Raw genomic sequence first — 27,781 nt, forward strand, 5'->3', positions numbered from 1 at the left:
TTCTGCAGGGTAATTAGAACACTGTGATAGCAGGTTTTGGCAGCTGTGTTGGCAGAGGTGTGGGTATTCTTCAGTGTGAAACTCCTATGAAAAATGGCATTTCCATGCAGACTGGGATTTGAAAAGTAATTCTCCACAGAATGGTGCCATTTCACATTTTCCTTCCAATTTGAGATGAAAATATTGTCAAAATATTGGCATTGTGCTCAGAGTTAATGAGAGACAGGGTTGTTCCATGTTTGTTTGTTTTGAATTCCTCCTGCAGCTGTACTTCTGGGGCTTTCCAATGCTTTTCTGTCTGTAGCAGACACCATCTGCACTTTCCTTCCCAAAGATGGTCCAGGAGGAAGATCCTGTAGAAGGTCCCCAACCAGCTCTCCTGCTGGCATCACTGGGACTGTTTTGGGTAAAAACACACTGTTCTTGCCACTGCTCAGTGCAGCAGGGTTTCACCTGGGGTACTGCATCCAGCTGCACTGCTCACAGCCTGTGCTGACTGGCCTGGCCTTTTGGCCCCACAAATACCCAGGCAACCACACTTCCAGAAAGGGCTGGAATCACTCTTGCCTTTTCCTAATGCTTACAAATATTTCCAGAGACAAGGGGTTTACCCAGCAGAGCACTGTGTATTCAGAGAGTTGTTTCTTCACTGGATGTTAGGATGAAGTTGTTCTTTGGTGGAATAATTTTGTAAGCTAATATTTAAAAAAGGCCCTAAAATATTTGTTTTCTTAAGCTTCAGCTGCAATTTCTATACTTTGGAACATACCCAATATATGCACTTCAAATTTTAGTAGAGCTTTAGTTTGTAACTGAAGTTCTTCATAATCTATTCAGGTTTGTACTGAAAAGTGATTTGAGACTTTAAGGAACAGCATAATCCAAACCAGAGGGAGACCATCTGCAGGTTGATAATTTCCTCCTTGAGAACCTGTTTGCCTCCCCTCTCCACATGCAGGGTGTTTCTTGGAGCTGTTCTACATCACAGCGCTCTGGATCTCGGTTTTGTTGTGGATAAGTTTGGGGGTTTATTGTTTGGTTGGGTTTTGGCAGCAAGTCTTTAGAACATGGGGTGTGTTGCTTTTTTAAACCTTTGTCTAGAGGTATCTGTGGATTTTTTGTTTCCTTCCAAAACTCCTGGTTAAGGAAGAGCATTTGATAAACGAGGGCAGTGGCTTATTGGTGAAACCAGCCCGTGAGGAAGCAGACAGGCAATTGTTCATGAGCAACAAGGCTTGCACACTGAGGTTATTTGGCAGAACTCTGATGTCTGGGCTCCAGCTCCTAAAGGGTGTGTGGTTGGCCTGGCTCAGGTGCTGCAGGGAGCCACTGGCACAGCTCCTCCCGCTGCCAAGGTGTCTCCCAAAGGTGGGCACGGGTTCCCAGCAGGGTCCAGGCTGTCAGCCAAGGGTTGCCCAGCCAAGGCAGCTGCTACAGGGCCGGTGTCACCCTGTGTCTGCTGCAAGGCATGGCAGGACCTGGGCAAGGACTTGCTGGCGGGATTTGTGGTGGATTTATTGCATCCCAAAAGCGTCAAAAAGCACCTGTAAAACTATCACAAGCACAGAGAGAACAGCAAATTAGCAGGAATTTTATTCATTTCAGTTTCTATAAGACAGGGTTCATCTTATGGTCTTGAAATTCATTTAAGTTCCTGGAATGATCCTGAAACAATATGAATGTAATATTATTTTATATTGGAAGTTGAAATGTTTTGTAGAAAAATTATGTCTCTTTGTGCTAAGATACCTTAAACTCAGCACAAGCTGTATGGAGGCGAAAGAGCCAGAAACAAAACATTTTGGACAGGCCTGTAACCTGAGGTAAAGGCCTGTAACAGTTGTCCTGTGTTTTTATTTAATGCAAATATTACTGGCTATATGGCAACGCAGAGAACAGAAGGGACTAAATGCTCTTCAGCCTGTAGGGAGGTTAGTAGGATGCCGTTACCTGACTGACCTGATGCAAACACTGTCTGCTGTGGCACAGAGATTTTAGGGAGCTGGGCTGCAGACAGTTTATGGATATACAACATTACTGAAAGCATGGTATGGATTGAGCTGATTGAATTGCCAATGAAAGTGATGCTGGCTGGTTTGAATTGTGTTTCACCAGGGAAAAGATGAAAAGGTGGTTTAAGCTCTTAGGTGGGGTTGGTTCAACATCCATTACTGGAGGGATTTTTTTCAGTGGCATGGCAAAAGATACTGACAGTGGAGTGAATCTGTTAAGGATGAAGTTAAGGGATTCTGTTAAGCATGGAATTAAGAAAACTGCCTGTAGCAGAAGAAAAGTGTATTTTAGGTGTTATGGATTGTCTGCATGGCCTCTCTTACAGCTGCAGGGTCAAAAACAGATAGCTGATCTCTGTGGTAAAGAGTTCAACACAACACTTTGTACAACACAGCTGATAGCAACAAGGTCTGACAACTCTTACTATCAACTCTTACTATCAAGTGAAAAATCATCCAGCTTTTTCATTAGTAGACTTGCTTGCTGGGGAAAACGGCTTTTTTAACGTTTCACAAAATTTTTTGTAAGTTGAGATTCTTTTTTTTAATGAGAAACCCAATTTTCTCAGGATTAAAACTTGCTTTGTAATAAAAATAATCTTAACTTTTTCATCAGCGTTGAGCATTGAAATATTAAGCAGCTTGTGGGGAGTACTGTCTATTTTCTGGGGTTTGCTTCCCCCCTCCCCTTGTCGTCAAGTTCATGTAGGTGGGCAAGGCTCTTTCCAGCCACCTTTCTGTAGTTGTTTTATTCCCAGTAAATTTCTGATACAGCTTGAGAGTCTCTTTAATCTGTTTAACCTTCACCTAGTCCTTGCCTGGAGGCATTTGCTCAATGTGAATATTATTTTTTCTGGGCTGTCCTTGGATTTATCCAGCTTGATTAGATTTCTGAACATTTACAAAAGTAGTGGTGGGGGAGCCTGGACATAAAATTGCTTTAGAAATACCACAAAATTAGAGGGAAATGACAACTGCATGAGTTACCAAGGGATCTCCTATAGATTTCCACAGCATTGGGAATGCTGTCAGTGTTGAATGTGGTTATCTGGGTGACCAGAACCTCCTGCTTGCACCATAAGTCTGCCTGGCAGTTCTGGGTGGCTGCAACCATGGATAAAGTGTCTCCTGGTCTGAGATGCTTCTACTGTCTCCTTTCTTGAGTGCAGTGAAACCCAGAGCATTGACTTCTTATTCTGTACTAAATATAGAAATCTGAGCACTGATTGCTGCTAAAACACTGACTGAGCAAAGGAAACCAAGTGGAATTTGGAAAAAAAACCTACCAACCCTCACAGAAACACCCACACCCCCCACCCCCCCCCCCCCAAGCAAACTGAAGTGTGTATGCAACACTAGTAGTAAAATTTTATGGTGAATTTAAGGAGTCTGATGTGGATAAACCCAGTTTAATTTGTGTATACCTGATGCCTCTTAGTGATCTATTTAGTAAAAGATTAATTTAAGGATTATCTGTAGACAATTCCTCCACACGGTCTGTGTTGTTTCGGACTGATGAGTGATTTTTAAACTGCCTCTCTTGATTTGACCAGGGTTGCACATATGTGAAGTGAGGCAGACTTATCCTTTGTGTTTTGGTGTCTTTGGAGGTTTTTCCCCTGGTATTGGGTGGCAACAGCTCTTCAGTGTTCCAGGCAGTTCCAAGAAAGAATTTATTTAAAAGCCAAATAAAGAAGAAGTGCTCATATTGCAGGGAAGACATCAGGGAGTCCTGCAGGCAGCTGAGCATGAGCAGAGAAGGCAACGTGCTCCCCCGAGCTGTTAGTGACAGTGAGTGGAACTGATGGATGGTGTGGAGCTGATGGATGGTGTCCTGGAAGCTTTTACTCCCTGGGAATTTCCCATGTCCCAGTAAAAACACCCACAGTTCCTGCCAGACTTAAATCAATATTTCACCATAATCTGTTGTTTTCAAGAGAGGGTGAACAATTTACTACCTGTGCTTCCTAAAAGCTTTCAAAAATCATTTCAAGTGGAGGATTTGCTGGACTCAGAGAAACAAATTATCCACCTGCTCTAACACCAGCAATGCAAACATCAATGGAAAGTGCCTGAGCAATTGGGCTGATGGAACAGAAGGTGGCTGGGGGACTGGACTGGCTCAGATGTTCTGTGCTTGCTCTTTGTAGATCTCTGTTCATCCTCACTTTTATTCTCTGTCCCTGTGCAAGGGGCTGCCCCAGCTCCTGCCTGCTGTGTGCTGTCCCCTGCTCCAGGGGCAGCTCCTCAGGCAGTGCTTTCACATGGATTATGGCTCCCACTGGCTCTTAGGAGAGGCAGAGCAGGACAGAAGAGTGACTGAAGGATCTGAGTGGGGTTAAAAGAGTAAATCAGGGAAGAGAAAGTCAGTGCTGCAAAGGAGTTACTGTGGGCAGTGCATTGTGCTGGGGCACAGCTTGGGGCAGCAGGGGCTCACATCCTTATGAGGCTTCATATTCTGAACCAGCTTCTGACAGTTCCTGCTGCCCTCACTGTTTCTCATGCCACAACATAAATTTCTTCTCCTCTACATTTAACTTGCTGTTTGTCAAATTGTGTAGTGGAAAGGAAGGACATATCACTATCACTTGCTATTTGGACATGTGGGTAGTTGGTCATCACACTTCCAAAAGTGCACACCTGTCAAACAAATTTGCTCCTTGGAGCCCTTTCTCAGCACGTCCCTGTCATGGATTTCAGTGATGTCAGTGATGCTATTTCTTTACTCCTCACGTGCACCGAATCCAAATAAACAGAAGGATAACATTTTACTTACCTGTTTGTTCAGAAATATGTAGATGATGGGGTTGTAGACTGTGCTGCTCTTGGCAAGGATGGATGGGATGATGCTGGCTGCGGGGGTGATGAGCCCAGGTTTCCCAAACGTGGCTATAAGTGCCACAGCTGCATAGGGCAGCCAGCAAAGGAGAAAGCAAACCACCATCACCACCACCATGATGAGGATGCGCTGCTCCCGGCTGCGGCCCGTCCCTTTGTTGATGCCACTCACCTGGGGGGGAGAGAGGCACAGGGATGGCATTAGCACTGCTCATACTGGGAGCATACTGGTGCCTGGGGGCTCCTGGAGTGGCCACACTGAGGGCAGGGATGGCAGAGTCATCTGAAATGTCCTGGCTGGAGGAGAGGTCTCCAGTGTGGTACGTTATATACCAAAGTGGGTACCTAACAGCTGGAAAAGGACTAGGAAGAGTGCTCTTCATCTAGAATAGTCTTCTCACAGCATTTATGGGTAGTATCTCGGGCAGGAGGAAATAAGAACTCTGCCCTGGTCTAACTGGCCTTGGGAGACAGGTGATCCCCGTGCTCCCAGAATGACTGCTTGTCTTAGTCCTGTCAGGACTAATGCCCCCAGCCAAAGATGAAATCCCCATACCCAGAGGGTGCTGGGGCAGGACAGGAGACAGGCAAGAACATGAAGAAAAAGGCTTTGAGAGGACTTCCTCCTCTGATCCATTGATCAAGTGAGTAATTGAATAAAACTGATTTACAACAGGCTCCCTCTCTGGACTTGGGGCTCACACACACTTGTAAGTAAACCACACTGTTTATAAACACTGTTGGCCTGTGCCTCATCCTTGTTTCCCAGTTTTCAGTGTGTTTTGAAAACCAGACCTTTCACTGACTGCTGTGTAGTGCCTGCACTGCAAAGTGCTGCAGTAAGCAGGAGGAACTAATTATTACCAGCAGTTTTGTGGGAAACCCATTGGGATGTATTCGTGTGCTGGAAGTCACCTTGAGACTAATTAAAGAACCTAACCAAGAGTGTTCAAAAAATAGAACATATCTGTAATTGCCTGCTGAGGAAACTCAAATACCAAGTACTTTATAAATATCCTGTTAATGTGCAAATGAAATCTTTTATGACACTTGTCTGTGATTTAAAAGAAAAAAGTGATACTTGCCACTAGGCAAATAAAGTTGTTAATCAAAATATTTTCATTAGTGAGAAGTGAATATTTCACTCAGAGCCACTACAGCCATCAGTAGCTCAGATTTATTCACAGACATCTTAGACAGATAGCTGCCATTTATCTTCTTTTATTGCATTTCATGGAGGTGATAAGAATTCTGTATGGGACCTTCCCAGTTTCTTTGTGCCTTCCTGAGACTCCCTTGTCTGCCTCCCCATGCCAGAGGCACCTGGGGTAGGTGGTGGGTGATGGCTGGCACATGGTGCACCTTGAGGAAAACCAAAGCTCCCTTTTTCTTGTTGCTTTCTATTGATCTCAGAAAGGCAAACCAATGAACTCTTCCTTCAGATAAGGTCAGAGAACACAAATGTTTGCTGGATACTTCCCAGATCCAAACCAGCTTGGTCTGAGGCTGGTCATGGGAGGAGGACTCTGGAGGGGTTTCCCATTTGATAATCTTGAGCAGGGCCCAGGTCACAGGGGGTTGGTGTAATGCTTGGTCTCCACAGCTCTTTCTGGATGTCCTGCTTCAGCCTGGGACAGAGCTGAGTGGGCACAAGCTGCTGCTTTTGGGCAGTGGGCTGAATATTGACATAAAGTCAGTGGGATACTTCTGGTGGGGTGTGTTCTACCTCTGCAATGCTCCTTTCTCAGGCAAACCTCTGTCAGGTTTCTTGATCTCTTGGCTTTTGAAGTATTTTATCCTTTCCTGAGAAACGAAAAGCTTGCAGTTTTCAGACTGCTGCTGCTGGGGAATGGTTTCATGGGTAAGAAAGGAAAGGTTTGAATTTCCTTGCCAGCAGCAGGAAATTATTATTTTCATGCTATGAGGCCAGAAAGCTTGAACATCCTCCTACTTCTGTAATTCTCCTTGAAGCATTTTTGCTTTCAATTACAAAGCTCCCCTGGTCAGTCGAGGAAACCTGAGATATTCACATTCGAGGCACTTGCAGAAAACTTGCAAAAGTAAACTCAGCAACCTTGAACTGTTGCTGCACCTCATCAGCAGATGGTGACTGGGATATGCCACACAACTGCATCCAAACTTGCCATGGGATCAGCTTCTGTACGTGGACAAAGCAAAGGGCTCTGTGATGCTGCTGAGTGGTGCTGGGGGCTTTTAGTTTAATTTTGGCTTGATGCCTTCCAGGGAAAGTAGGAACTCAAGTCTGGCCCATGTGGCTTGTCTGTAGTTGCTGGCCCGTGCAGGCTGGAATGTCAGCCCAGGCTGTTCCTGGCTTAGGGATAACAGCAGCAGTGGTGCCACAGGAATTTAGCAGAGTTACTCTGGCAGTGCACTGAGCTGCTGTACAGTGTCCTTTGCTTCTGGTTTTATGAAGAATCTAAGCCTCAGTCTGCTGTGCAAGAAATTTTTTTAACAAATCTCACTTTTTCTCTAGGTTTTGGTATAGAAAACAGCCACAAAAAATGTGCTTTTATAGCTTTATAATTTCTTTGCTGGAAAATCAGTCTCTGTTCCTTCTACAATGACTTTTTCAGCTTTCCAAATTTATTATACCTCTGTATCACTGCTTCCATATGTTGTGTGTGTGGTCCAGTGTACTGAGTTAGCAGGACTGGGGAGTTGGAAGCCTTGGTCACATCTTGCTCTTACAATGGTTTTTTCACATGCTGTCCATCGGTGTTAGTTTTTACATGGAAACCTACAAAAAGGGTGAGGAATAGCTGTGAATATTCAAACTATCCACCAGACTAGATTAGGTCCCGACTCCTGGCTCTGTTCAGCATCCAGTCCCTGCCATGGGCAGGCAGAAAGGCTGAGGCTGGGAACAGTTGTGGGTAGTGAAAAGATGGTTTCCCAGTGGGCTGGAGTCACATTCCAGGACAATTGATGTGAGCAGGAAGATTAATGTACTGGAAATGTTACTGTGCACTCACTCTGCACGTAAAGCTGTCCTTTTCATCCAAGAGCTCACTGTGACACTCTGCTGTGCCCTTTCCAGCTAAAACTCAGCTCAAACACTGCGACCAATGCAGCATTTAATTCCATATATTATAAAGGCATTTCCATGGAATATGCTCTCTCAGTGCAACCCATGACTTCAGGGGCTTGCTGGGTACAGCAGGAGTTTTTTATGCTGCCTGTTTGGCTCTTCCTGGGACATTCTAAACCATGATGTGCCAGTGCTATGTATAACCTTCTGGTATTACACAGAAACTGAGGTGGGGATGGCCATGAACACAAGAGAAGGACAGACCCTGTGCTGAGATCTATCACTTATCAACTGTTAGTTTATGTTTTCTATTGCAGAGAAGCACCTCTAGATGGTGATTCATCCTGCAGAAGGGATTAACTGGCTTTTTTTTATGTAATTGCCCATAACTGGGAATTTACCATCCTCCTAGTGCAGGAGCAGAGATGCTCAGAAACAGTGTTTGTGTGGTGTGGAATTGGATGTCATGGACAGGAGAAGGACACGGATGAGCAACTAATGCAACAAATAATAAGGACAGATTTAAAGAGAGGTCACTGTGGACACAGCAAATTCCTGGTTGAAATTGCTGACACTGTGCAGAAGTAACAGATTCATCACATTGCTAGGAAAGTAAAACATTTGTTTTCAGCAATGGATATGGAAATTTCTTGGTAACATCCAGGACCGAAGAGCACAGCTAAGTGTACCCACGGCCACCTGGGAGGTTTAGCGATGAACTCCTGAATATTCAGGATTATCTGAGAATCTCAGCTGAGTGATGGACTATGTTTTCTCTTTTTTCTTTATTGTAAAACAACCATAGTATTTAGACTGTGGAGAATTGCCAGCAATTCTCATGGGACTAGGAAGCCGATCCTTGGGAAACATTGGAATAAGGGAGATAAAGGGTAAAAAATACTCAACCAAACTGGGTATGCACCAGCCTGAGCACACCAGCTGAGCCCTTGGCTTATGTGAGCAAAGCAGAGACAAATCAGGCATCACAGACACCCTTGAGCTGTGGCAGCAGCTGAACCCCTTCAGACATCACTGCCTGTTCATCACAAGAGAGCCCAAAAGTTATGGAATCAGATATACCTGGTTACACACTGCAGAATTCATGACTGCAGTTTGCTTGAGTGCATACCAGAGAACCAGATTATAACCTAATGAAGTTGCAATTAAATTGTATTGCCTGTACATTAAAAGTCGATCCAATTTCTTCTAAAGTGGATGTAAAAATTCCTGATGGTCCCTGCTCATCAGCTGTGCCCTTTTAAGAATTGATAAACAGAGATAGTGGGTTTGCAGTAGGTATGTTGGACATTTCAGGGGAAACTTTTGACCCTCTGGGGTTTGAACTAGATGATTCTTAACGTCCCTTTCAACCCATTCTGTGATTACTGAGAATTTCCTTGGAGCTCAGAAAGATAATACACAGCTGTCATACAGTCCTGGCTTAACATTATCTCATGGTCTTTTCTAATAATAAAAGTTTTTCTTGGAGAGAAAATACTGATGTTTATCTAGGAAATAAATGGCTGATGAGTCCATCCAGAAACATGGCAAGAACAAGCTGGATTTTGTTTTTAAGGAAGTTTTTCTATCCCTGCTAACATTTGAGACTTTGAATTATTCTTAAAAGCTTCTCACTGCAATCATAAGAGCCAGAAACATGGTACCTGCAACCACAACAAAGCATAGGCTTTCTTAAAGATCCCATCCCCTCAGTGCCTTGTCATAAAAATGACAGTGAGGAAAGCAAGTTGCCAACTCTGCGTTACAAGTCCATTTTAATGCTTGTTCGTGGGAGGAATGCTCTGCTCCTGGAAGACCTTGGGCTTTTACTCCCAGAGCAGATTTTAGACTGATGCAACCACCTTGAACCCAGTGGATCAGTCTGCAGTGCAGCACAGGGAGAGACGGTAAAGAACAAAGCTGGAGAGTTAAAATGACTTCAGGCAAAAAGCAGCAATATTGCTGGTTTGTCACTTGGAAACTCCTGCCTCCCAGATTTCTGGTGTGCTGCTTACCAGCACTAGATCCAGTAAATTAACATATCAGGAGGCTTAGCACTATCACTGATAAGAAAAGCCTCAGTTCCTTCATCTAAGACAAACCTTTTCTAGTGCCCCTTGTGCATCACCAACTAAGCGCGGTCCCGGCTGGTTGGGGTCCAGGTCTTTCCTATATGCAAGAGGACGATTTTGAAGCCTGTCTGATTTTCATATATATATATTTCTGCATGCTAGTTCTTGGAGTGTGATTTCTTGTAGAAGGTGTGAAATGAAAAGGATTTATCAGTCCTCTGAAAGTCACAGAAAATGCAGCACCTTTTTCTGCAATGGCAGTAGAGCTCTGGCTGCACACCCAGAAAAACTGGTGGGGAGCAGAGATAGAAACTGCTTTAAAATAGTGGGTATAAGTTTCAAGGGCAAAAACCCCACAATGACTCTCAGGGCTGGGAATTCTTCCTCAGGATTTCCAAAATGGAAACAAGCGTGTCTGGAGGCAGAAGGCTGTGGAGACCCTTGCAGTAGCAACTGCATATTTCTTCCATGACCACACCATTCTTGGTGCTTGGTTTCTTGCCTGGGACTAAGTGTATTTTTGGGGACAATGGAACACCTTATGCACAGGGAGGAATAAAACATCTGTAAGAAATTGCTTTTGCCTCAAACCACTAAATAATTGCAACCAGCATTCCGTCCTTTTGCAGAAGAGATGTGGCCTGAGGGAGCTGAGCCTCGAGTTTTGCTTCACTCAGGAGGTGCTCTGCTTTCCCTGCTCAGGGTTTCTGGTCTCCCCTGCACTGTCCTGTGTCCACCTCTTGCCCAAGCAGAGATGTGAGAGTGAATGTCTGTGATTTATGCAGCTGTGAAAGGTCCCCTCTCTTCTGAAGGCATGTGAAAATATAAGGAAATCTTCAGTAAGATGAACACATTTTTATTATTGGAGCATGATAATACTCTCCATACATTATCTATTTTTTCCCAGCTGAATATTTCCTTTTTTCCTGCCTTTCTTCTATGCTGTTTTACTTTTTGCTCCCTCTGTTATTCAAGACACAGTTTGGGCTGCCCTGAGAATCTCACAGCTTTTGGAGTGCTATGGAGACTTCCATTTCACTTGGCTCTGCTACAGGCAAAGGGATCCAGATGACAAACACTGTGACCATTCATGATGTGCAAAATGTCTGGTGCTCCAAATCCCACTGATGCTTATGCATCAACTTCAACCCTAAATGCAGTGTGTGTTCATATGACTTAATGAGTTGGGTTTACACCAAAACATCCCAAGTTTGCCTGTTCCTGTGGAAGGGACACCAACAGCTCACTTTTGGTGGGTCCAAACAAAACTTCTGACCCCTGGGCTGTGCTCCTGGTGCTGCCCAGCTCTAAGAGTCGAGGGAATATTTGCCTCTGCAAATCATCTCTTTTTTCCCCATAAATGATGGCTGTGGAAGGTCTCCCATGTGAAGTGCATTAACAGGAATGATACTGTGGGAATTTGGCCAAAGCCCTTGGAACTGGCAGTAACCAAAGGAGGGTGTCTCAGGCTGTGTCCTGCTGGCAGATCACACAGCCCATGCAGGGGCCATCCCTGTGCAGGCCCTGCCATTACTGATGGCTTTCTGGAAGCTGCAGTTTCCAATATTAACACAGACTTCTGCCAAAGCTTATAGGGAGGTGAGAAAAGAGAGAGAAGAAACCTTTTTCCAACTTTTCATTTCTGAGAAGGCTTGGAAGATGCTAGATGAATAATAGTGCCTTGTGTTGTGCAAGAGAGAGAGAGAGCTCTGTAGCTCAGACATGCCTTTGAAGTGCTCACAGCATCCTCTCACACTTGCTTCTGTCCTCACAAGAGTAGACCATATGATTTTAGATCCAAAATTAAATCTAAATTCAGTTCCTCCCTTGCTGTTATAAACACAGCAGACTGCAATCATAGAAGTCTTGCAATCACTACAAGGGGTTAATTTTTAATTTCAAAATATCAGAGTATTAAAACAATTCATTCTGGTTGTTATTTGCAAAAGCTGGAGTACCGAGTGCAGGCACAATGCAGTGCTGCTGGGAGGTTGCTGGGTTTAAGCATTGCCTTGTCCCTCTCCAGCTGAGTTCTCTGTAACAGCTGCTGTGCTTCCAGGCTTGGGGGATCATTGTTTAAAGCAGGAAATGTTACAGTTTGAAGGAAACAAGTCCTTTGGAGTTATTAATCTGCATAGCTCATCTGTCAGTGAGAATGAATATCAAACCACTTCAGCACTACTGATGTTCACACTGGTTTGGTTCCTCTCCTTCTGCATCTTTCATTGATGCCTTAATGGCTGTGATGAGAGTATGTTCTTCTCACTGAGAGTGGAACTCTTCTCAAATGTTATCTGTGATACACGGCAGGGTACCAGGAAGAGCCAGAGGAGGAGGAGAATGTGGTCCCTGGGCAGCTCAGCCCGCGGGGCACGGCTGCTCCCTGCTGTCCTCCCGCAGAGAGTGCTCTGAGGGTCACTGCTTCCCTGACTGCACATGCCTCAGCACTTCACTTCTGAGCTTTGGATGCACCTGTGGAGAAATATTTGAGCTCCAGGGGACAAAAAAAAAAAAAAGTGGTATATCACAGCAGCTTTATTTTCAACTAGAAAAAATCGTTAATGTTTTCATCAGGTCAGTGACTGCTGTTGGACAAATCCCATGGCACACATATGTGGTGGTGGAGCATATCTCCCCTCCAGCTCTTTGGAGAAGCTGAGGACAATCACTGTGCCCTTCTGCAAAGCAAATCCTCCAGGGAATCACAGTATTACAGAGTGGGGGAAATGTTGCCTGTTGCTTCAGAGCCAACACATGGACTGTGGCGCTCCCTGGACATGAGTCTTGTGTTCATGTAGGTATCAGATCCACTGCTCACAGCTATTGCTGCTGATGGAAGAGTTTTTCCCCAGCTCCCAGAAGCAGCACTTGCTGCAGGGCAACCTGCAGCAGAGATGAACTAAATACGAGCAGTTTGAATGATGAACCAAGTGGAGCATCTCGAATGGGCAGAGCTCCTGCTACCGTTCAAGTGGGGAAATACAAAACCATAACACAGTTGCATTTGCACTGGAACTGAGGTCAAATGAAGCAAAGAAAGCCAATTCTTGAGTTATCCTGTTTGTAGGTGGATTGATCCTGTTTCTAAAGGTGACTGCCCTCTTCGATCACCTGCCCTGCATGGTCTCTGCAGGCTTCTCTGGGCACAGCTGACTCAAGACCAATTTCTCTTTCCTGGCATCTGAGGTGTTTAGTGCTGAAGCTGTCGTGCTTCCTGTCTTTGGGAATGTGTTCATCTCACATGCCCAGTTCAGTCTCAGCTTATTGTTCCTAAGCACTGCAGCAGCATTCACACAGTCTACATCAATGCTGAAGGACCAGTGTAATTACCCTTTTCCCTTCCTGACAGTAGAAGGCAATTGCTGGGAAAGAGTGTTTCCCCCTTCCCCCAGTTTCCTCTGCCCAAGCTGTATGAAACTATTACCCCAACATTAGAAACTGCTGGACTTGCTAATTGACAGAATGAAATTAATATGTAACACATCAAATGCCTCTCTGCACTTTTTTCTTTTCCATAACACTTGAAGAAACACAGGGGAAAAGGGCTGACGAAAACCCTGCCAAGGTGTTGGCTTTTCCTGCCTTGCCTATGACTACTGCTATTGGTAGATTTACACTGCTGTAACTCAATGCAGGGCATGAGTCTGTGCAGAAAAGCAAAATATTGAGCCCTTGCACTAATCTACTGGAATGAACACTCATCAATATTCTGAAGGCAGAACTTCAGATTAATTTGACAAGGAGATGATAAGAAAGTAGCCTGTACATGAATTAAGGGAAAAACCATCCCAACCACACTGTAATATAGTGACACAAGAGCTGGAATTGATTATATTTGCATTCTGACAAGTCATGTGAGAGGACTCAGCCAAGCTTGTCAACAACTGTAACTAATGACTTTCTAACCCCTGTGCTCACAAAATGATTTATCTATTATCAGGGAGCAATTTTAAGGTCTCATGTGCTGCCTATGGCTATTCCGAAACCTGGTTGCAGAACGGTTGTTTCCTGTAGGTTGCATGGATGCAATGGGGAATCACTGCTTGTGTGTCCCTTTTGGTGAGCTGGCTATTTCCAGTGGGGATTTGGCATGCAGGCCATGTCTGCCCAGGTGGTTTACCCAAACAGGTTTGTGCTGGGCATCTTTACACCCCATACCTTGGGCTGTGCATGGCCAGGATGAGCTCTTGATTCTTCAGGATATCCAAGAGCCCAGGGTGAACTTGACACTGGCTAACAAGTACTTGAACTAGAAGAAGTTCCCAACTACTATTTTTTGTAGCCCATTAATTGTTTGCATCACTGAAGTTGTCTTTGAGGGTCTTGTCCATGTGCACTGTTTCGCTGACTTGAATGGTTTTGCAGAAGTAATATCAAAGACATGACTGAGCTTTTCAAACCAGCCACAGGGCTTTGGATGGAAGATGAATCCAGCCTTCCTGTGCTGCCCAGCTTCGTGTCCCACAGGGTTTGCCCTGCTGCGAGCAGTTGCCTGCATGCTTCACCCTGAACCTGACAGCCTCTAACCCCGCTTGGCTCCTGGGCCCTCCGAGACCACCAAGCTCTTCAGAATAAAAGGTGATGTTTGAATTTGCTTATCCACTTCTCACAGCTTGCTCAGCCTGGTTGCCAGCTGTCTCCCAGGCTCTGTTTCACTTCTGTAATTTCTAAACCTTCATAAACTGTCATTCTTCTCCAGTGATTTGAGTTGAGGGATTATAGCCTCCCTGCTGTAGCATGTAGCATGGATGAGATCCTGTGTTCTCATCTGGAGCTACACACTCAGCTCTAGGAGAAGCAACATGCTCTCGAGGCTGTGCTAGCAAACCCAGGGCCCTTATAAAGCATCCCTGCTCTCCGCAGCAAACTCCAGTCAGCAGGTCTCTGCTTGCAGCTCCCTTTGAGGAATGGGTCCAGACACAGGAGGCAAAACCAGCCCTTGCCACACCACTGTGGCAGCATGGTGAAGCTCTTGTGTAGGAACCTGAGGAAGGTGAGATGACCCCTTGCACCCAGCTGCCTGGCAGCATAACTGCATTGTGCTTTTGCCTCCCCCCAGGGAAGCAGCAGCCTTTGCTTTTGCCTTGGCCCTGCACAGCCCGTTACAGGGGAGGTATGAAACCAGTATCAAAGTAGAAAGACTTCTCAGAAATAATTAAGAATAAAGCTCAATGTGTTTGGAAACCCAAATATCCCCCATTTCCTAATGGTTTGTTTTTAGAATTCAGATTTAATGTCAACAGTGTAATACTGTCAACTGTAATATGTTCCAGTTCCTCTGGTATTCATTTGAAACGCCTCAGAGCAAACCCTTCCCTCTGGCCATTCCCTGCCAGCCTGAAATGAGAGGTGGGGGGAAAAATGGATCCTCTCTTAGTGGTTACAATTTCCTTCAGGTTTAAGGAAACTGTGATCTTAAAGCAAGACAGTGGGATCTGTCAGCTGCTTGCAAACAGCACAGGAGAATGAGAGAGCCTGGACTGATTTCCTAGAGTTTAAGCATCCCTGCATATTTCCTGTGATGACAATCAGGTCAGAAAGCAGAGCATGAAAATACAAATGTCAAGCGAAAGGATATAATTTTTCATGCCTGGCTGAAACCAAACATTCTGATCTCCCAGTACAAGTTTACTCCTGTAAGTGGTGCAGATAATCTCAGTTACAGGGAGCTCTTCATGGCAGAGGCTGAAAGAATGATTAAAGGCTTACAGAGTGTTGCCTGTAATTTGGGATCCACTAAAAGCACAAATGTCTGTTGTTCAATCCTTAAGTGTTTAGCTGGCATGTGAAGCTTATTTTGTTCATGTGTTTTTCCTCCCTCTTGCACACACCAGGGATTTTGCTGCTTCTGTACTTTGCTGCCATGGGAGAACCTGGGCAGCAGCACAACCTGCCTGTGTCAGGAATGGGCACAGCAATGGGGATGGCAATGGGGAGGCTGCCTGGGCCAGGGCAGAAGGCAGGACAGAGGCTCTGGGGCTCCTGCCCCTACACTTCCCCTCACTCCTGGCTTCCCACATGAGCCCAGGTCCATCTGCAGTACCATCCAGTTTCAACTTTCCCTCTTCATGGAAAATCCTCCTTCGTGAAAAGATAACTCGGATCCAGACAAACCAGGTATGATGGCAGTGGTAAAAGCTAAGCCTCAGAATGGGCTCTTCCCCCACATGCTGGGCCTTCAGGAGCTCTGTCCCACAGGGTCTCACAACCAGTATAACACATCACATGCACAGACTTCGCACAAACTGCAGAAAAAATGACTCTTCCCTTCTAAGAATAATTTTCAAAGTTTTCCCCCTTGTTCTGGGGTTCCTGCAGGACCAGACAGCCCAGGAAAGGCAGCTCCTGACCTTTAGAATTATCACCCATCTGACAGGGAGTGAAACAGCTCCTGCCACCACCCTGTCCCCTTTCCCTACCACTGTGGTCCCTGGAGGACCAGTTCACATCACTGAAGGGATCCCATCACTTGCTGCATTCACCAAGGGCTCTGCTAAAGCTGCTCAGCTCTGCTGCTGCCTGAACTGGTGGCATAACTCACCTTGTTTAGAATGTCCACAGCAGTCCTGAAGACAGACAGCTCTCCTGAGCCCAAAATCAGTAGGAAGACTATTTAATATGCAAACTTACATCCTTCAGTGCTCCCACTCAGGTGCGGCTCCAGCAGAAACACAGGTTCTGTTTGCACTGCAAGGCAAGTAGAGCTTGTCCAAGCCATGGCGATCACTCTAATGTGTTGGACAGCACAACCTTCCCACAGGGAACAAGGTTGTCTTGCTGTTTCTTGCCTGTGGAGGAGCTTTGGAGAGGAAGAGCCTCTCTTGCAGGCATCACCTGCTCCAGCCCCAGCTGCTGTGAATACCTTGCAACAAACAGCACCTCTAAAACATTACTTGTGGCTTTAAAAGATGGAAAAACACTGAAGTTTATGAGAGCCATCCCCTGCCTGCACTCAAGAGACTCATCCATGGTGGTGCAGAGGCAGCAGCTGTTCCCAGCAAAGGGTGACCAAAGAGGACTGAGCTGGCTTCCATAGGGAACAAAAGGTATTTGAAACAAGGCAATGGGCTGGGGAAGCATAAGGATTAATTTAAACATCTCCACTGATCTGATTTAATTCTACCCAAAGTCTCTGAGCAATAATAAGCTTAAATTAAATGTTTACATCTGCAAATGTGGCTCATAGAGTGATTTTTATCTAATTCCTTCTTATCTTTCAGGTGTTCTCTGCTCAAGGTGAGCCAAAGCCAGATCTGGTAGCACTGATGGAGCTGGTGCCCAGCCTGGGGTGGGCACCTGGGCACAGGGGCTAACTGGGGAGCTGTGTAGGCGGGTGAATGATCCCTTTGTGCTGGGATAGTCCAGTCTGAGCTGCCCAGTCCTTGTCTGTCCACAGACTGGTCCTCAAGGGGGTTGCCACGCTCAGGGTCTCTCCCAGTGCCACTGCCATGAGGAGACAGTGACGGTACATCACTCCCCACGACTCACAGCTAAAAGCAGACGTTCTTTGTAAGAAAAGAAATCTCTGCATCAGCATTTCCAGCTGCCTGATGGTGCTGACCTGATGGTGTTCAGTACTAAACATTGCACTGGGTGGGTGAGCAATATTAAAAGCAAATATTCCTTATCTCCAGAATAAAAGCTGATGGTCATTTATGGATTGGCTTTGCTTTGTGTATAGTCTTTGTGTTTGCTAAACTCCATTTTCCTGCTTTGCCTGATTCTGCCAGCAGCTGGATTATATATGACTATTTTTTCAGCAGCTTTTTTTGCAGAGTTCACTTTCATGCTTTCAGAGAAACACTGATCTATAGAAATCACAGCTCCCACACCTTCCACTGATCATAGAGCCTCTGGACCTGTTGGTGATGCTCACCCTTCTATAGATTTCCTGCAGATTTAAGTCCTAGGACCAATCTCATCAAGGTAGGTTAAGTCTTTCCTAGTTTTAATTAGTAATCACTGGTTTCTGCTTGGTTTGGGGTCACAGTAAAAAGGCAGCTGAGGAATCAACTTACCTGCCTTACAGCACAGAGCAGCTTCCCATATGAATAAACAATGATGACAAAAGGGATTACAAGGCAAAAGATGAAAAGACACACAATGTAGGATGCGTTGTTGGCATCCTTGGAATGCCAGTTCACAGAGCAAGTTATGCCTGGTCCTTCCGGCCCATAGCTGCTCCAGCCGAAAAGGGGAGGAGTGGTCCAGACCAAGGAGTATGTCCAGGACAGGATGATTCCTGTCCATGTTTTCCTGTAGTTTGTCATGTCAGCCTCTGTTTTTCTTGTCATGGTGCAGTAACGTTCGTACGACAGTACAGCCAGGGAGATGAGCGAGATGATGCCTGCACCAAACCAGACATTGGCATTAGCACACATGGCTGAATGAAGGCCTTGATCCATCTCCCAAAATAAAACTTCAAGTTATAGATGAGACTGACAGCAGTGGCTTTGGAAACTTGGTGGGCAAGGACGGGGGCTGGAGGTGCCCTCCTAAGAGCAAGAGGTGCTGAGAGCCTGAGCTCACTCACTAACAGTTGGGAGTGTTTAAACCTGAGTCCAGCCAAGGCCAGTCTGTTGTAAAATCTGATTAATAATACAGCACATCTCTCTGAATGGCTAAGTGTGGGTATGTGAGCTGCAGCAAAGTCCTGGCTTCTCCATCAGATTTGGTGTTTACTGCACCTGTAAAATTGAAGATTAACAGCTAGATTTGCCTAAGGTACAGGGCTTATCTGGCTTCACAGGATTCCTTAAGCATCACTACTTTCACTTGAAATTATGACATTGGCTTTTTGCCTCCTGGGATTTACGCATTCTCCCAGATATCTTTTTTTTCCCCCCTGTAGGAAAGGTGTGTGAGGAACAATAATGTCAGTGCATATCTGCTGACCTCTCTGCACAACATTCTCCACCACTTCTTCCATACACACATGGAAATGCTGCTACATACACATATGCAGATGCAGATAGCAAAGGAAGCAGGAAAAAGCCACCCTGTCCTTGCCATTTCTTCAGCTGTTACAGTCTCCAGGCACTTCTTGGATGTTTTGATGCAGCCATATGGGTGCTGGTGACCTGCACCAAACCCTCCCAGCCCTGGGCAGTGCTAGACCTTGAGAACATGGCACTTGCACAACAAATGTATGTCAGCAAGGGCAGACACTCTAGAGGAATAAAAGTGCTTTAGTTACGGAATTTTGCAGGTTTAGAGAGAAAAGACAGTTCTCTGAAAGTGGGAAGAGGATGTGCATCACTGGAGAAACACGCTTAAATAAAGCAGGAGCCAGGAGAGCTTTCCTTGCAGAGCTTGTGTCACTTGAAGGAAATTAGAAAGTCAAAATAAAGACCCAGGTCTCCTGGTGCCAGCCCACCTCTGAAAGAACATGAGGAACAAGGGGACCATGTTGCTCAGGTTTGAAACTTAACTTGATTCCAGGGGCAGAAATTACAGCTCATTAAAATAATGCATTTCATATCTAAAGCATAAAGACAGCTTTAAGAGGCATAAAAAATCCAAGCATTCTTTACAGGGCAAGGTAACTCTTCTGAAATGCAGAAAAAGAGAGGATTGTGTCCCTCTACTACCTCCAAAGTACAGCCTTCTCAACCCTTCTTGTGGAAGCACAGCCCACAGGGTTTTCATAAGAATTCAGTGCTGTGCATAACAAAGAACTGTAGATTAAATCCAGGTCCTGAAGCCCACTGTGCTAGCAAGTGCCCCAGGGTACCTCAGCATGGCCCTCACAGCTCATGAGCCTTTACAGAGACAGTTTTAAGGGTCTCCTGCAATTGGGGTACTGTCAGCAGACACCAATAAAATGACTCAGCAGCAAATCAAAGACATGCAGCAGTGCTGGAAGAGAGGTAATTTCTAATGCTGATACAAGAGTTTGTAATTTCCCTCCACGACACACAGTTTCCAGGCTGCACTCTGCAAGTGATGCTGGCAGGTACAATTGGACATTGCTGGAGCTGCTGGTTGATGTTGACACGCTCAGATTAAACTTTTCTTGGCAAGTAAAGGTTTTACATGCACAAAGCTGGCTTGTATGACTTCATGGGGGAGGGAAATGGCTGGAAACATGTGAACTGCTACTGCAAATATAACTTTAGAGTGAGCATAAGCAGTGTGAGTGCCTCCTAAAGTGGTGGTGTACAGCCTGGATGCCGTTCTAAACTACTCCTCTGGTTGTTCAGCTCCATAACTGATGGGCAGAGCGGTGCTCTACTAGTAAAGCCTCTGGCCCATATGAATGCTACCTCAGGGAGGGCCCCACTGATGTGTGCCAATGTCTGCAGGCTGGGAGAGATTGTCAGTGCTGGGAAGTTTGAAAATACGAGATACTTTTAAAGTTAGCTCAAAGAAACTTCTGCTGCAATAGCTTAGGCTATAGCACAGAGCAGGGAGGACAATGCAGGGGCAGGTCTGTGTACCTGCTGTCCACACAGCCCCCTGTCTCCACCAACTCAGGGTCTCCCTTTGTGTGCCTGGCGGGCTGGTGGGGAAGGGGCTGGGTAAAGGCAGAGGTGCACAGGGCTGCTCTTTTCTGGTGACTGCCCTCCTCCGCTCTACAAACACCTTTGCCTTGCCTGGAGTCACACCAGTGCCTGGGACCTGAAGCTCAGCACTTCCCTCCCACATGCTGGGCTGCTCCGGGGGTCCCTCTGTGCTGGCCTCACAAGGGAACGACAACCCCCTGCATGACATTCCTGGGCCTTTGGCTGCACCCACGTCGCTCCTGCTGCCCTGGTGGGCGGGTGGCAGCTGTGGCAACCGGGATGGGCAGTGCTGGTCTGTCCAGCCCAGCGCTGCCCGCTCCCACAGCAGGGTCGGGGCTGGATGCCACCAAATTTCATAGAAATCTCATCTGTGGAGGCTCAGAGCTGCCTGCGCTGAGATGTGCACCTTGGGGACACGGTTTGGTGGTGGGCTTGGCAGTGCTGGGTTAAAGGTTGAACACTATGATCATAAAGATCTTTTCTACCTAAGCGATGCTATGATTCTACTCTCCGCTTTCGTCCTTTAAAGTTTGTGGAGCTGTAAACACGCACTTTGCAGCCTGAATGAGGACTCACGCTCAACGCTGCCTGGTAGCTTACGGGCTTTTTCCAGAAAAACAACCACCGAAGTGATGAAGGTTTAATTTAACGCCAGCCCTATGCTCTTGGCGTGCCCGATGTCCCGCTGCCCCGACACAGCCCGTGCTTCATCCCACCCGCCGCTCTCGCTCTGCGTTCAGTCGGACACGCACCTTAAACATGCATCTGCCAATTTGGGAGATTCCCACCCGCGCCTAGGGCTGTTCCATCCCCTTCCCGTCCCCTGCCATTCCCATAAGTTGTCGCAGCTGTCCTGTCCCCTCTCTGTAGCTGTCTCGGTTGTCCTATCCCGTCCCGTCCCCGTCCCCTTCCCTTCCCCGGAGTTGTCGGGGCTATCTCGTCCCGGTCTCCTGCCCCTCCCCGGAGCTGCCGGACTGTCCCGTCCCGTCTCCTCCCCGGAGCTGCCGCGGCTGTCCCGTCCCGTCCCGCCGGGCGCAGGGGTGTCCTGCCCCGAGTGGTGCAGACCCCGCAGCATCGCTGGTTCCCGGCCGCCCCCCCGGCCCCGGTGCGGGTCCCACTCACCGCAGAGGGCAGTGGCGAAGCCGTGCCAGGCGCAGGCGGGCCCCGGGGCGGCGGCGGCCCCCGTGGCCAGCCCGAGAGGGGTGCCCAGCGCGCAGCCCAGCAGGTCGCTGAGCGCGATGTTGAGCAGCAGCAGGTTGATGGGGGAGCGCAGCGCCCGGAACCGCCAGAAGAGCAGCAACACCAGCAGGTTGCTGCAGAAGCCCAGGCTGCCCACGGCGCCCAGGCACACGGTGGCCGCCAGCCGCCCCCCGGGGCTCAGGCACCGGCCCGCCTCGTCGCGGCCACCGCCGTCCCCGCAGCCGCCGCCGGGCACCGGCATCGCCGCGCCGGGCCGAGGGGTCCGCGCCCCACGGCGCGGGGAAGGCGCTCGGGGGCCGCGCTCCGCCCCGTGCCCGTCACCGCCCGCTCCGCTCCCCCCGCCGGTGACGCTGGGTCCCGGCGTGACCTCCTCGCAGGTGTGCGGGCAGCGCTCCCGGGACCTCCGCGGGGGTGGGGCCGGTCTGCGGGACCTCGCTGGTCACAGCTCTGGGAGATGGGCAGAGCCGCGGGTATCCGTACGTTGGGGTCGGAACCAAAGCTCTGGCTGTGTTCAGGCAGCGCCCTACACAGAACACACGTAGCTTAGCACCGAGAGATATGTGTCTCGGCCGGGTAGAGCCTTTCAGAGGAGAGCTGTGAAGAGCACGGGCTACCGTAGACTTTCCTATAGTGAAAGAAAGTTGAAACTTGAATAGCCAGCTAACTACAGAATAGAGCATTTCTTATCATTTAAAATTCCTTAAAATCTATAGGGCACTTCTACAACGCAGCCAGCTACTGGTCATACCCCACCCCTTGGAAAGAAGAGTGTTGTCAGGTATTTTAGTGTTTTAGTGTGCTGTCCTGGGGGCAAAAAATCCCATGCTGTTCTACTTGTAAGGGAATTGTTCTCTATGTTTGCAAATAAAACCAGAATTTTTCTAATTTCATGCAGCTTTGCTGCTATGAGCATTAAGTGCCGAAAGAGAGGGCATAAAGGTTTGTATACCCACCTCACCCCTCTTTTTATTCTCATTTTATCAACTGTTTATTATGGGGACAGGGAAGTTCGTAGTATCTCTGCTTGTAATGACCTTCAAGTTATTTCTTTAAATGCAAAAACAGGCACTTTGGGAAAGCTGGCTGCTTCTTGCCTTCCCCCTGGGATGCTAAGGATTTGCTGGGTTAAGGATGGGTCCAGCAGAGTGCTATTGTCTTATCAGCATTTCTGAAAGGTAGGGTGACAAAATCATGCCACCGTGCTTTGGAAAGCATCAATAATGGTTGCTGATGGCTCTACCTTTTTTTTTTTTTTTTGAGGGGGGAGGGGGGGGCTATAGGAAGCAAGCCTGTCTGTTTTTATAAAAAATATCTCTCAGATTTCAAGGTTTGCATGGCCCTACCCAGTCCTTGAGGTGGGAGAGGGCACTGCCTGCACAGGCAGACAAAGTTGTGCAAGTGGAAAGGAAGAAGATGGGCAGAGTTCATGTGCGGCCAGCTTGTTGGATGCTCAAGAACACTAGATAATCTACATGGCCTGCACAGAATCTACAGTATAATTACAAATAATAACATATGTAAAATCCAGGGCCACTGTGTTTCTCAAAGGGAGAATTATTTGAGATAAAAAGAGGCTGCAGCCTCTGATGGGAATAAAGCTGAAAGGATGTCTCCCATGGCTCAGAATCACGGATTCTTTTCGGTTGGAAAGGACCTTCAAGATCATTGAGTCCAACCTTTGACCAATCATCACCTTGCCACCTAGACTATGGCACTGAGTGCCCCATCCAGTCATTTGCTGAACCCTTCCAGGGGTGGTGACTCCGCCACCTCCCTGGGCAGCCACTCTCTGGGCCCAGCCTTCAGGCAGTTCTTAAGATAGCAAAGAGTGCACCTGTCCAAGCTGTGTGCTGACAGCTGTTCCAGGAGAATGCCCTGGGATGTTTCAGATCATTTACTGAAAATGTGTCAAACAATCATTTTGATAATATAAAATCATTTTGATCTGATAATTTCATTTCATCTAGAAAAACACACAGTATTTGTTGCAGCAAAAGGACTTGGCATCTCACTTGGGGGAAAGGTGCTACACTGCAGCACATCTGTTACTTAAGCATCTGGAAACTCGACTGAAATTGCACAGCTGCTGTTGAAACTGGTTTCTCTCCCAAAAAAATTGATAGGAATTAGCTAAAACCAAATGTGAAATCTGGAGAGGTTTGGTTACGTTTCCTTCAATTTTAGCAACGGCCACGAGATGGCACAGGGCTCCTCCTGGTAAGATGCGAATATGATCACTAGGAAAAAGGGTTATTCAGGTAGCCTGAAGCAGAGTTTGGCAGAGCAAAGGCTGCTTGAAAATTAAACCCGGACACACGATGCCCATGAGACCTGAGCTTCAAGCCGTGTCTGGGACATGCCAGCCAAGCAGAGGGTGTCCTGCACCCCATCTCTCCTTGGCATGCCCACAGTGGTCCTGTGCCAGGGGGCTCCAGCAATGCTGAGGGTCCAGTGGCAGCTGGGAGAAGGTGGTCTCCATGTCACTGTCTGGTTCAAGGGCTCTCTATTTAGACGCCCCAGCTCACACACAGGGATGGGTAATCTCTTTGCCAAGGCTGGGAGCTGCCCGTGTTTGCTCTTGCTGCCTGACTGACATGGGTGCTGTGACAGCTCCCATGGCTGACGGCCACAGTTCAGGAAGTGCAGGACATGCTTCCACTCGGGGAGCCAAGGGGAGAGCTTAGAGGGGCAGCAGAACAGGCATTTCCGTGGGTGGATGCAGGAGCGATGGCACTGCAGTGCCAAATGTGGCATTAGCAGCTGGACTCTGTGTGCCAGCAGATTTGCTACTGGGCCACTCTGTTTAGGTATCCAGCAGGAATCCAAACACATTTCCTACACAAATATTTTCATAAAGTCTGGAAAGGGGCAGAATAGAGATACAGATAATTCCTGCCAGATTTCACTACTCTGCGGTTTATGGAGTCCTATAAATCCCTTGTCCTGATGTTTTCCACATCCTGTGCTGTGCAGATCCCTGGCTGGCATTTGGTGTGTTGTTAAATACACAGTGGAGATGTGGAGGTTTCCCCCGCAGTGTGGAAAGTTGTCAGGGTGATGCACTGTGGCTGTTTGCTGGGGCTAGGGGTGAATGCTGACTGGAGGAAACCCAGAGCAGCCTCTTGTCTTGCTGTTTTGAGCTATTTAACACAAGACCACACAGCAAGTCCTGCAGGGAGGATGTGTCAGCAGTAGTTCTTGGAAATCACAGCTGTGCACAGTCCCCAAGGGCCATCCCCTTGCTGAAGGACCTCCATGATATTTGGCTTGAGGGGACGAGACCCTTGCAACCCCCAGGTGATTCCCAATGGCCCTGAATTGCAGCCACAGTCATCCATGGCAATAAAGTTAACAGCGTTGTGGCAAATTATCATTTTCTCTTACTAATGATAAGAGAGGTAATAATCCTCCTACTGGACCAATTACAGCCTGTGAAAATAAGGTAATGAAAATAACTCCCATTGCCAGTATTTGAAAAGTTACAATTTACATGGAAAAGGATGCTTATGTGACTAATGATTATTTTATACATGGCTCTCTCTTGTTCCATCTATTCTAATCTCAGCAAATCAGGGTGTAAATAATCATAGAGGATTAAGTGCCACAGGAAAAGGACTGTGAAATTCTGTAGAAGTAAAACTCTGGTTGGTTTTGACTTCAAATAAACTTGGGTTATCTTTTGCAAAACTATCTCCACTTCCCACTGCCAGGTATTTCTGCTGCTCTAAGAAATCAGTGTAATTTCCTCAAAGGTTTAGGAGTCCAGCATTCTGGGTGTCTCCTGGCAAGGCATGGCTGGACCCATGTGGATTTGGAGGCAGCTCCCTTGTTCGCTGGTACATGTGTTGGGAAAGTTGGGTTGCTCTCCTGCTTTGTCAGTCCTTGCTTGCAAACTCTGGGAGGGATCAACCAAGGAGATGCAGGTTATGGCCACTGTCTGCTGGGAGCCCTCACTCCTGCTGGGCTGGGTCAGTCATCACTACACCAGGATGACCATTGCCAGAGCTGTACATGGCTGTCTGTCAGTAACATGCATAATAAACTCTTCTTACCACTAATGTACCTTGTCCTGGATGCCTGGAGTCTGTAATGCCAATTACTGCACCGGATTTCTTGCTGTCCACTCCTTGGCTTTGGCCAGGGAGGGTAATAAAGATGTGGTTTTGCTGCTAAAGCATCGTAAGTTCCTCCAAAAGCCACTCATCTAACTGCTTGTAATTGAACACTTGATATGTGTGAAGGATCATTTGATGTTATCTGTCTTTTTGCTATTGCAGTCCCTAATGATATCTCATCTTTAGATGCCAAAATAAAATCAATCAGCTAATGAGTGCCCTAATGATTGCGTGATTAATGCCCATGTGAACAATTGCTACTCTTTGCTATAAACAGACAGGCTTAGAACTGACTTTTCTCTTTGGTCCTTCTTGTTTCAAATTTTGGGGTTTTGGTTTTTGTTTCTTAAAGATTCTTCCATAAAAAATATTCTTTTATAAATCATCATCTATCTCCTTGTAGGCCTGTTAGCTCTAAAGTATCTTAATGGGGTCTACTGAGTTTGAACAGTGGTTATGCCTGCAACGAGTTAGTGTCTGCTCTTTATTTTGTACAGATTGTTATAAATATTAGTGCTTGCCATTCACTAGGCTTTTAGTTCGAGGTTCTGAGTGCCTGGAGTGACCTGATTTTAAAGCATCTGACTGTTTGCCATGCGATCCCTTTGGGTTGACCCATCAAATATGTTTTGCTGCTCCTCTACAGAGAACTTTCTCTCCAAGATTGCTGCTGTGAGTGCAGCAGTTTCAGTCTGTTTACCCTTTTCTAGCCAGTAACAAATAGTTATCAAATTCGAGTGGTTTTAACTAAAACTGAAACAGTAGCCATAGATAGTAACAAAGCTTTTAGGAGCCCTTTTAATTAGAAAACAGTCCCCCCAAATTACCCGGAATGGTTTGCAGTGGTGGAGAAACAGCAGTAGCTGGGAACATTCACAGGCAGATTTATTTAGGTGTCCAAGACAAACTGTGTGTGGCAAGGGGAAGAGAGGGGAGGCAGGAGCAGCATCTGCCTGCCCAAGGGGTCCCCAGCTGGCACAGCTTGCACTGAGCCATCCTACTGCCCAGGAGCGTGGATGCTCACACAGACACACACAGATACACAGACAGACACAGATACACACAACACACAGCTTGAGCTGATTGCATTCCCAGAAAACTCCCCTATTAAAATGAGATCTCCACTGGACTGCAAGTGTCTCTTCACCTCTTCCTTTTGCCTGCTGCTGGTACGGTGGTTGTTCTCTAAATACTCCCTGATGCTACGTGAAATCCATGTGGCTTCCAAGAAATGTCTCTGATCTGAGCATGGCCATGAAGAGGAATGAGAAAGGAACACACTCTAGCAAGGAAATATTTTGAGTTGTGCTTGGTTATACTGAGTTCAGAGAAAGCTACTGTATTTTGGTCCTGAGCCACAGGCTTGGCTCTCTCAACCAGCCATGAGCAGCCTGGATCACTCTGCTGAGACTCACAGAGTTTCAGATCTCTCTGCAAAATGTTGCTCTTGGTGGTGTTTATTAGTGAAGACGTGTAGTCTGTACTCCTCTCCAGCCATTCAGCTTCCCGAAAAGGTAGGGTGTGGTGGAACAGGTGAGCACAGCACTATGGTCCTTATGGAGCCCAGAGAGCTGAGATAGCATTCTCCTCCATGCCAGGGAAGGGGGCTGGGGAGGAGTGTGTATATCAGGAAACCTGGAAATTAAAGCTGATGGATAGTAAACTGGAAAGAACTTAATTTAGCACTGAGGGCACATAGATACAAAAAAGCAAAATAAAGTTAGTGCTTGAAATCTTAAAGCCAGTAATGTCTGTCTGAAAGATGACCTAGTACAGAAACAGGGTGTTTTCCATGCAGAAATCTCAAGGGAAATAAGGGAAGGGTTTTGGCTAGTTGAAGTCAGAGGCCTCTTTCCTCTCCCCATGGCCCAGGCAGGTGGGTACTTGGCAGGTGAAGCTCCCTGGCAGATCTCGAAGGCTGCAGAGGAGCTGTGATATGAAAGGCATCCCTAGGATGCACTGCTGTGAAAAGTGTGACCTGTGAAATTGG

General features: G+C 46.8%; 1 protein-coding gene across 1 annotated transcript; it reads right to left on the reverse strand.

Moving 5' to 3' along the window:
• Positions 1-1,309: 1,309 nt before the first annotated feature.
• On the reverse strand, positions 1,310-21,917 carry LOC139677160 (pinopsin-like). Its single transcript, XM_071566851.1, has 4 exons — positions 21,599-21,917; positions 17,990-18,318; positions 4,789-5,022; positions 1,310-1,552 (listed from the first exon to the last, which is right to left on the reverse strand). Exons 1-4 carry the CDS (start codon positions 21,915-21,917, stop codon positions 1,310-1,312), a joined length of 1,125 nt encoding a protein of 374 aa, XP_071422952.1.
• Positions 21,918-27,781: the final 5,864 nt, after the last annotated feature.

Source organism: Pithys albifrons, chromosome 11, assembly GCF_047495875.1.
Source record: "Pithys albifrons albifrons isolate INPA30051 chromosome 11, PitAlb_v1, whole genome shotgun sequence".
Classification (NCBI taxonomy): Eukaryota; Metazoa; Chordata; class Aves; order Passeriformes; family Thamnophilidae; genus Pithys; species Pithys albifrons.

Excerpts from the sequence above, each read along its gene's own strand:
- LOC139677160 (XM_071566851.1), bottom strand. The coding sequence starts at position 21,917 with ATGCCGGTGCCCGGCGGCGGCTGCGGGGACGGCGGTGGCCGCGACGAG. Across the intron at positions 5,023-17,989 it reads TGCTCTGTGCTGTAAGGCAG|GTGAGTGGCATCAACAAAGG; the intron begins GTAAGTTGATTC and ends TCTCCCCCCCAG. Across the intron at positions 1,553-4,788 it reads ACATATTTCTGAACAAACAG|TTTTACAGGTGCTTTTTGAC; the intron begins GTAAGTAAAATG and ends TGCTTGTGATAG.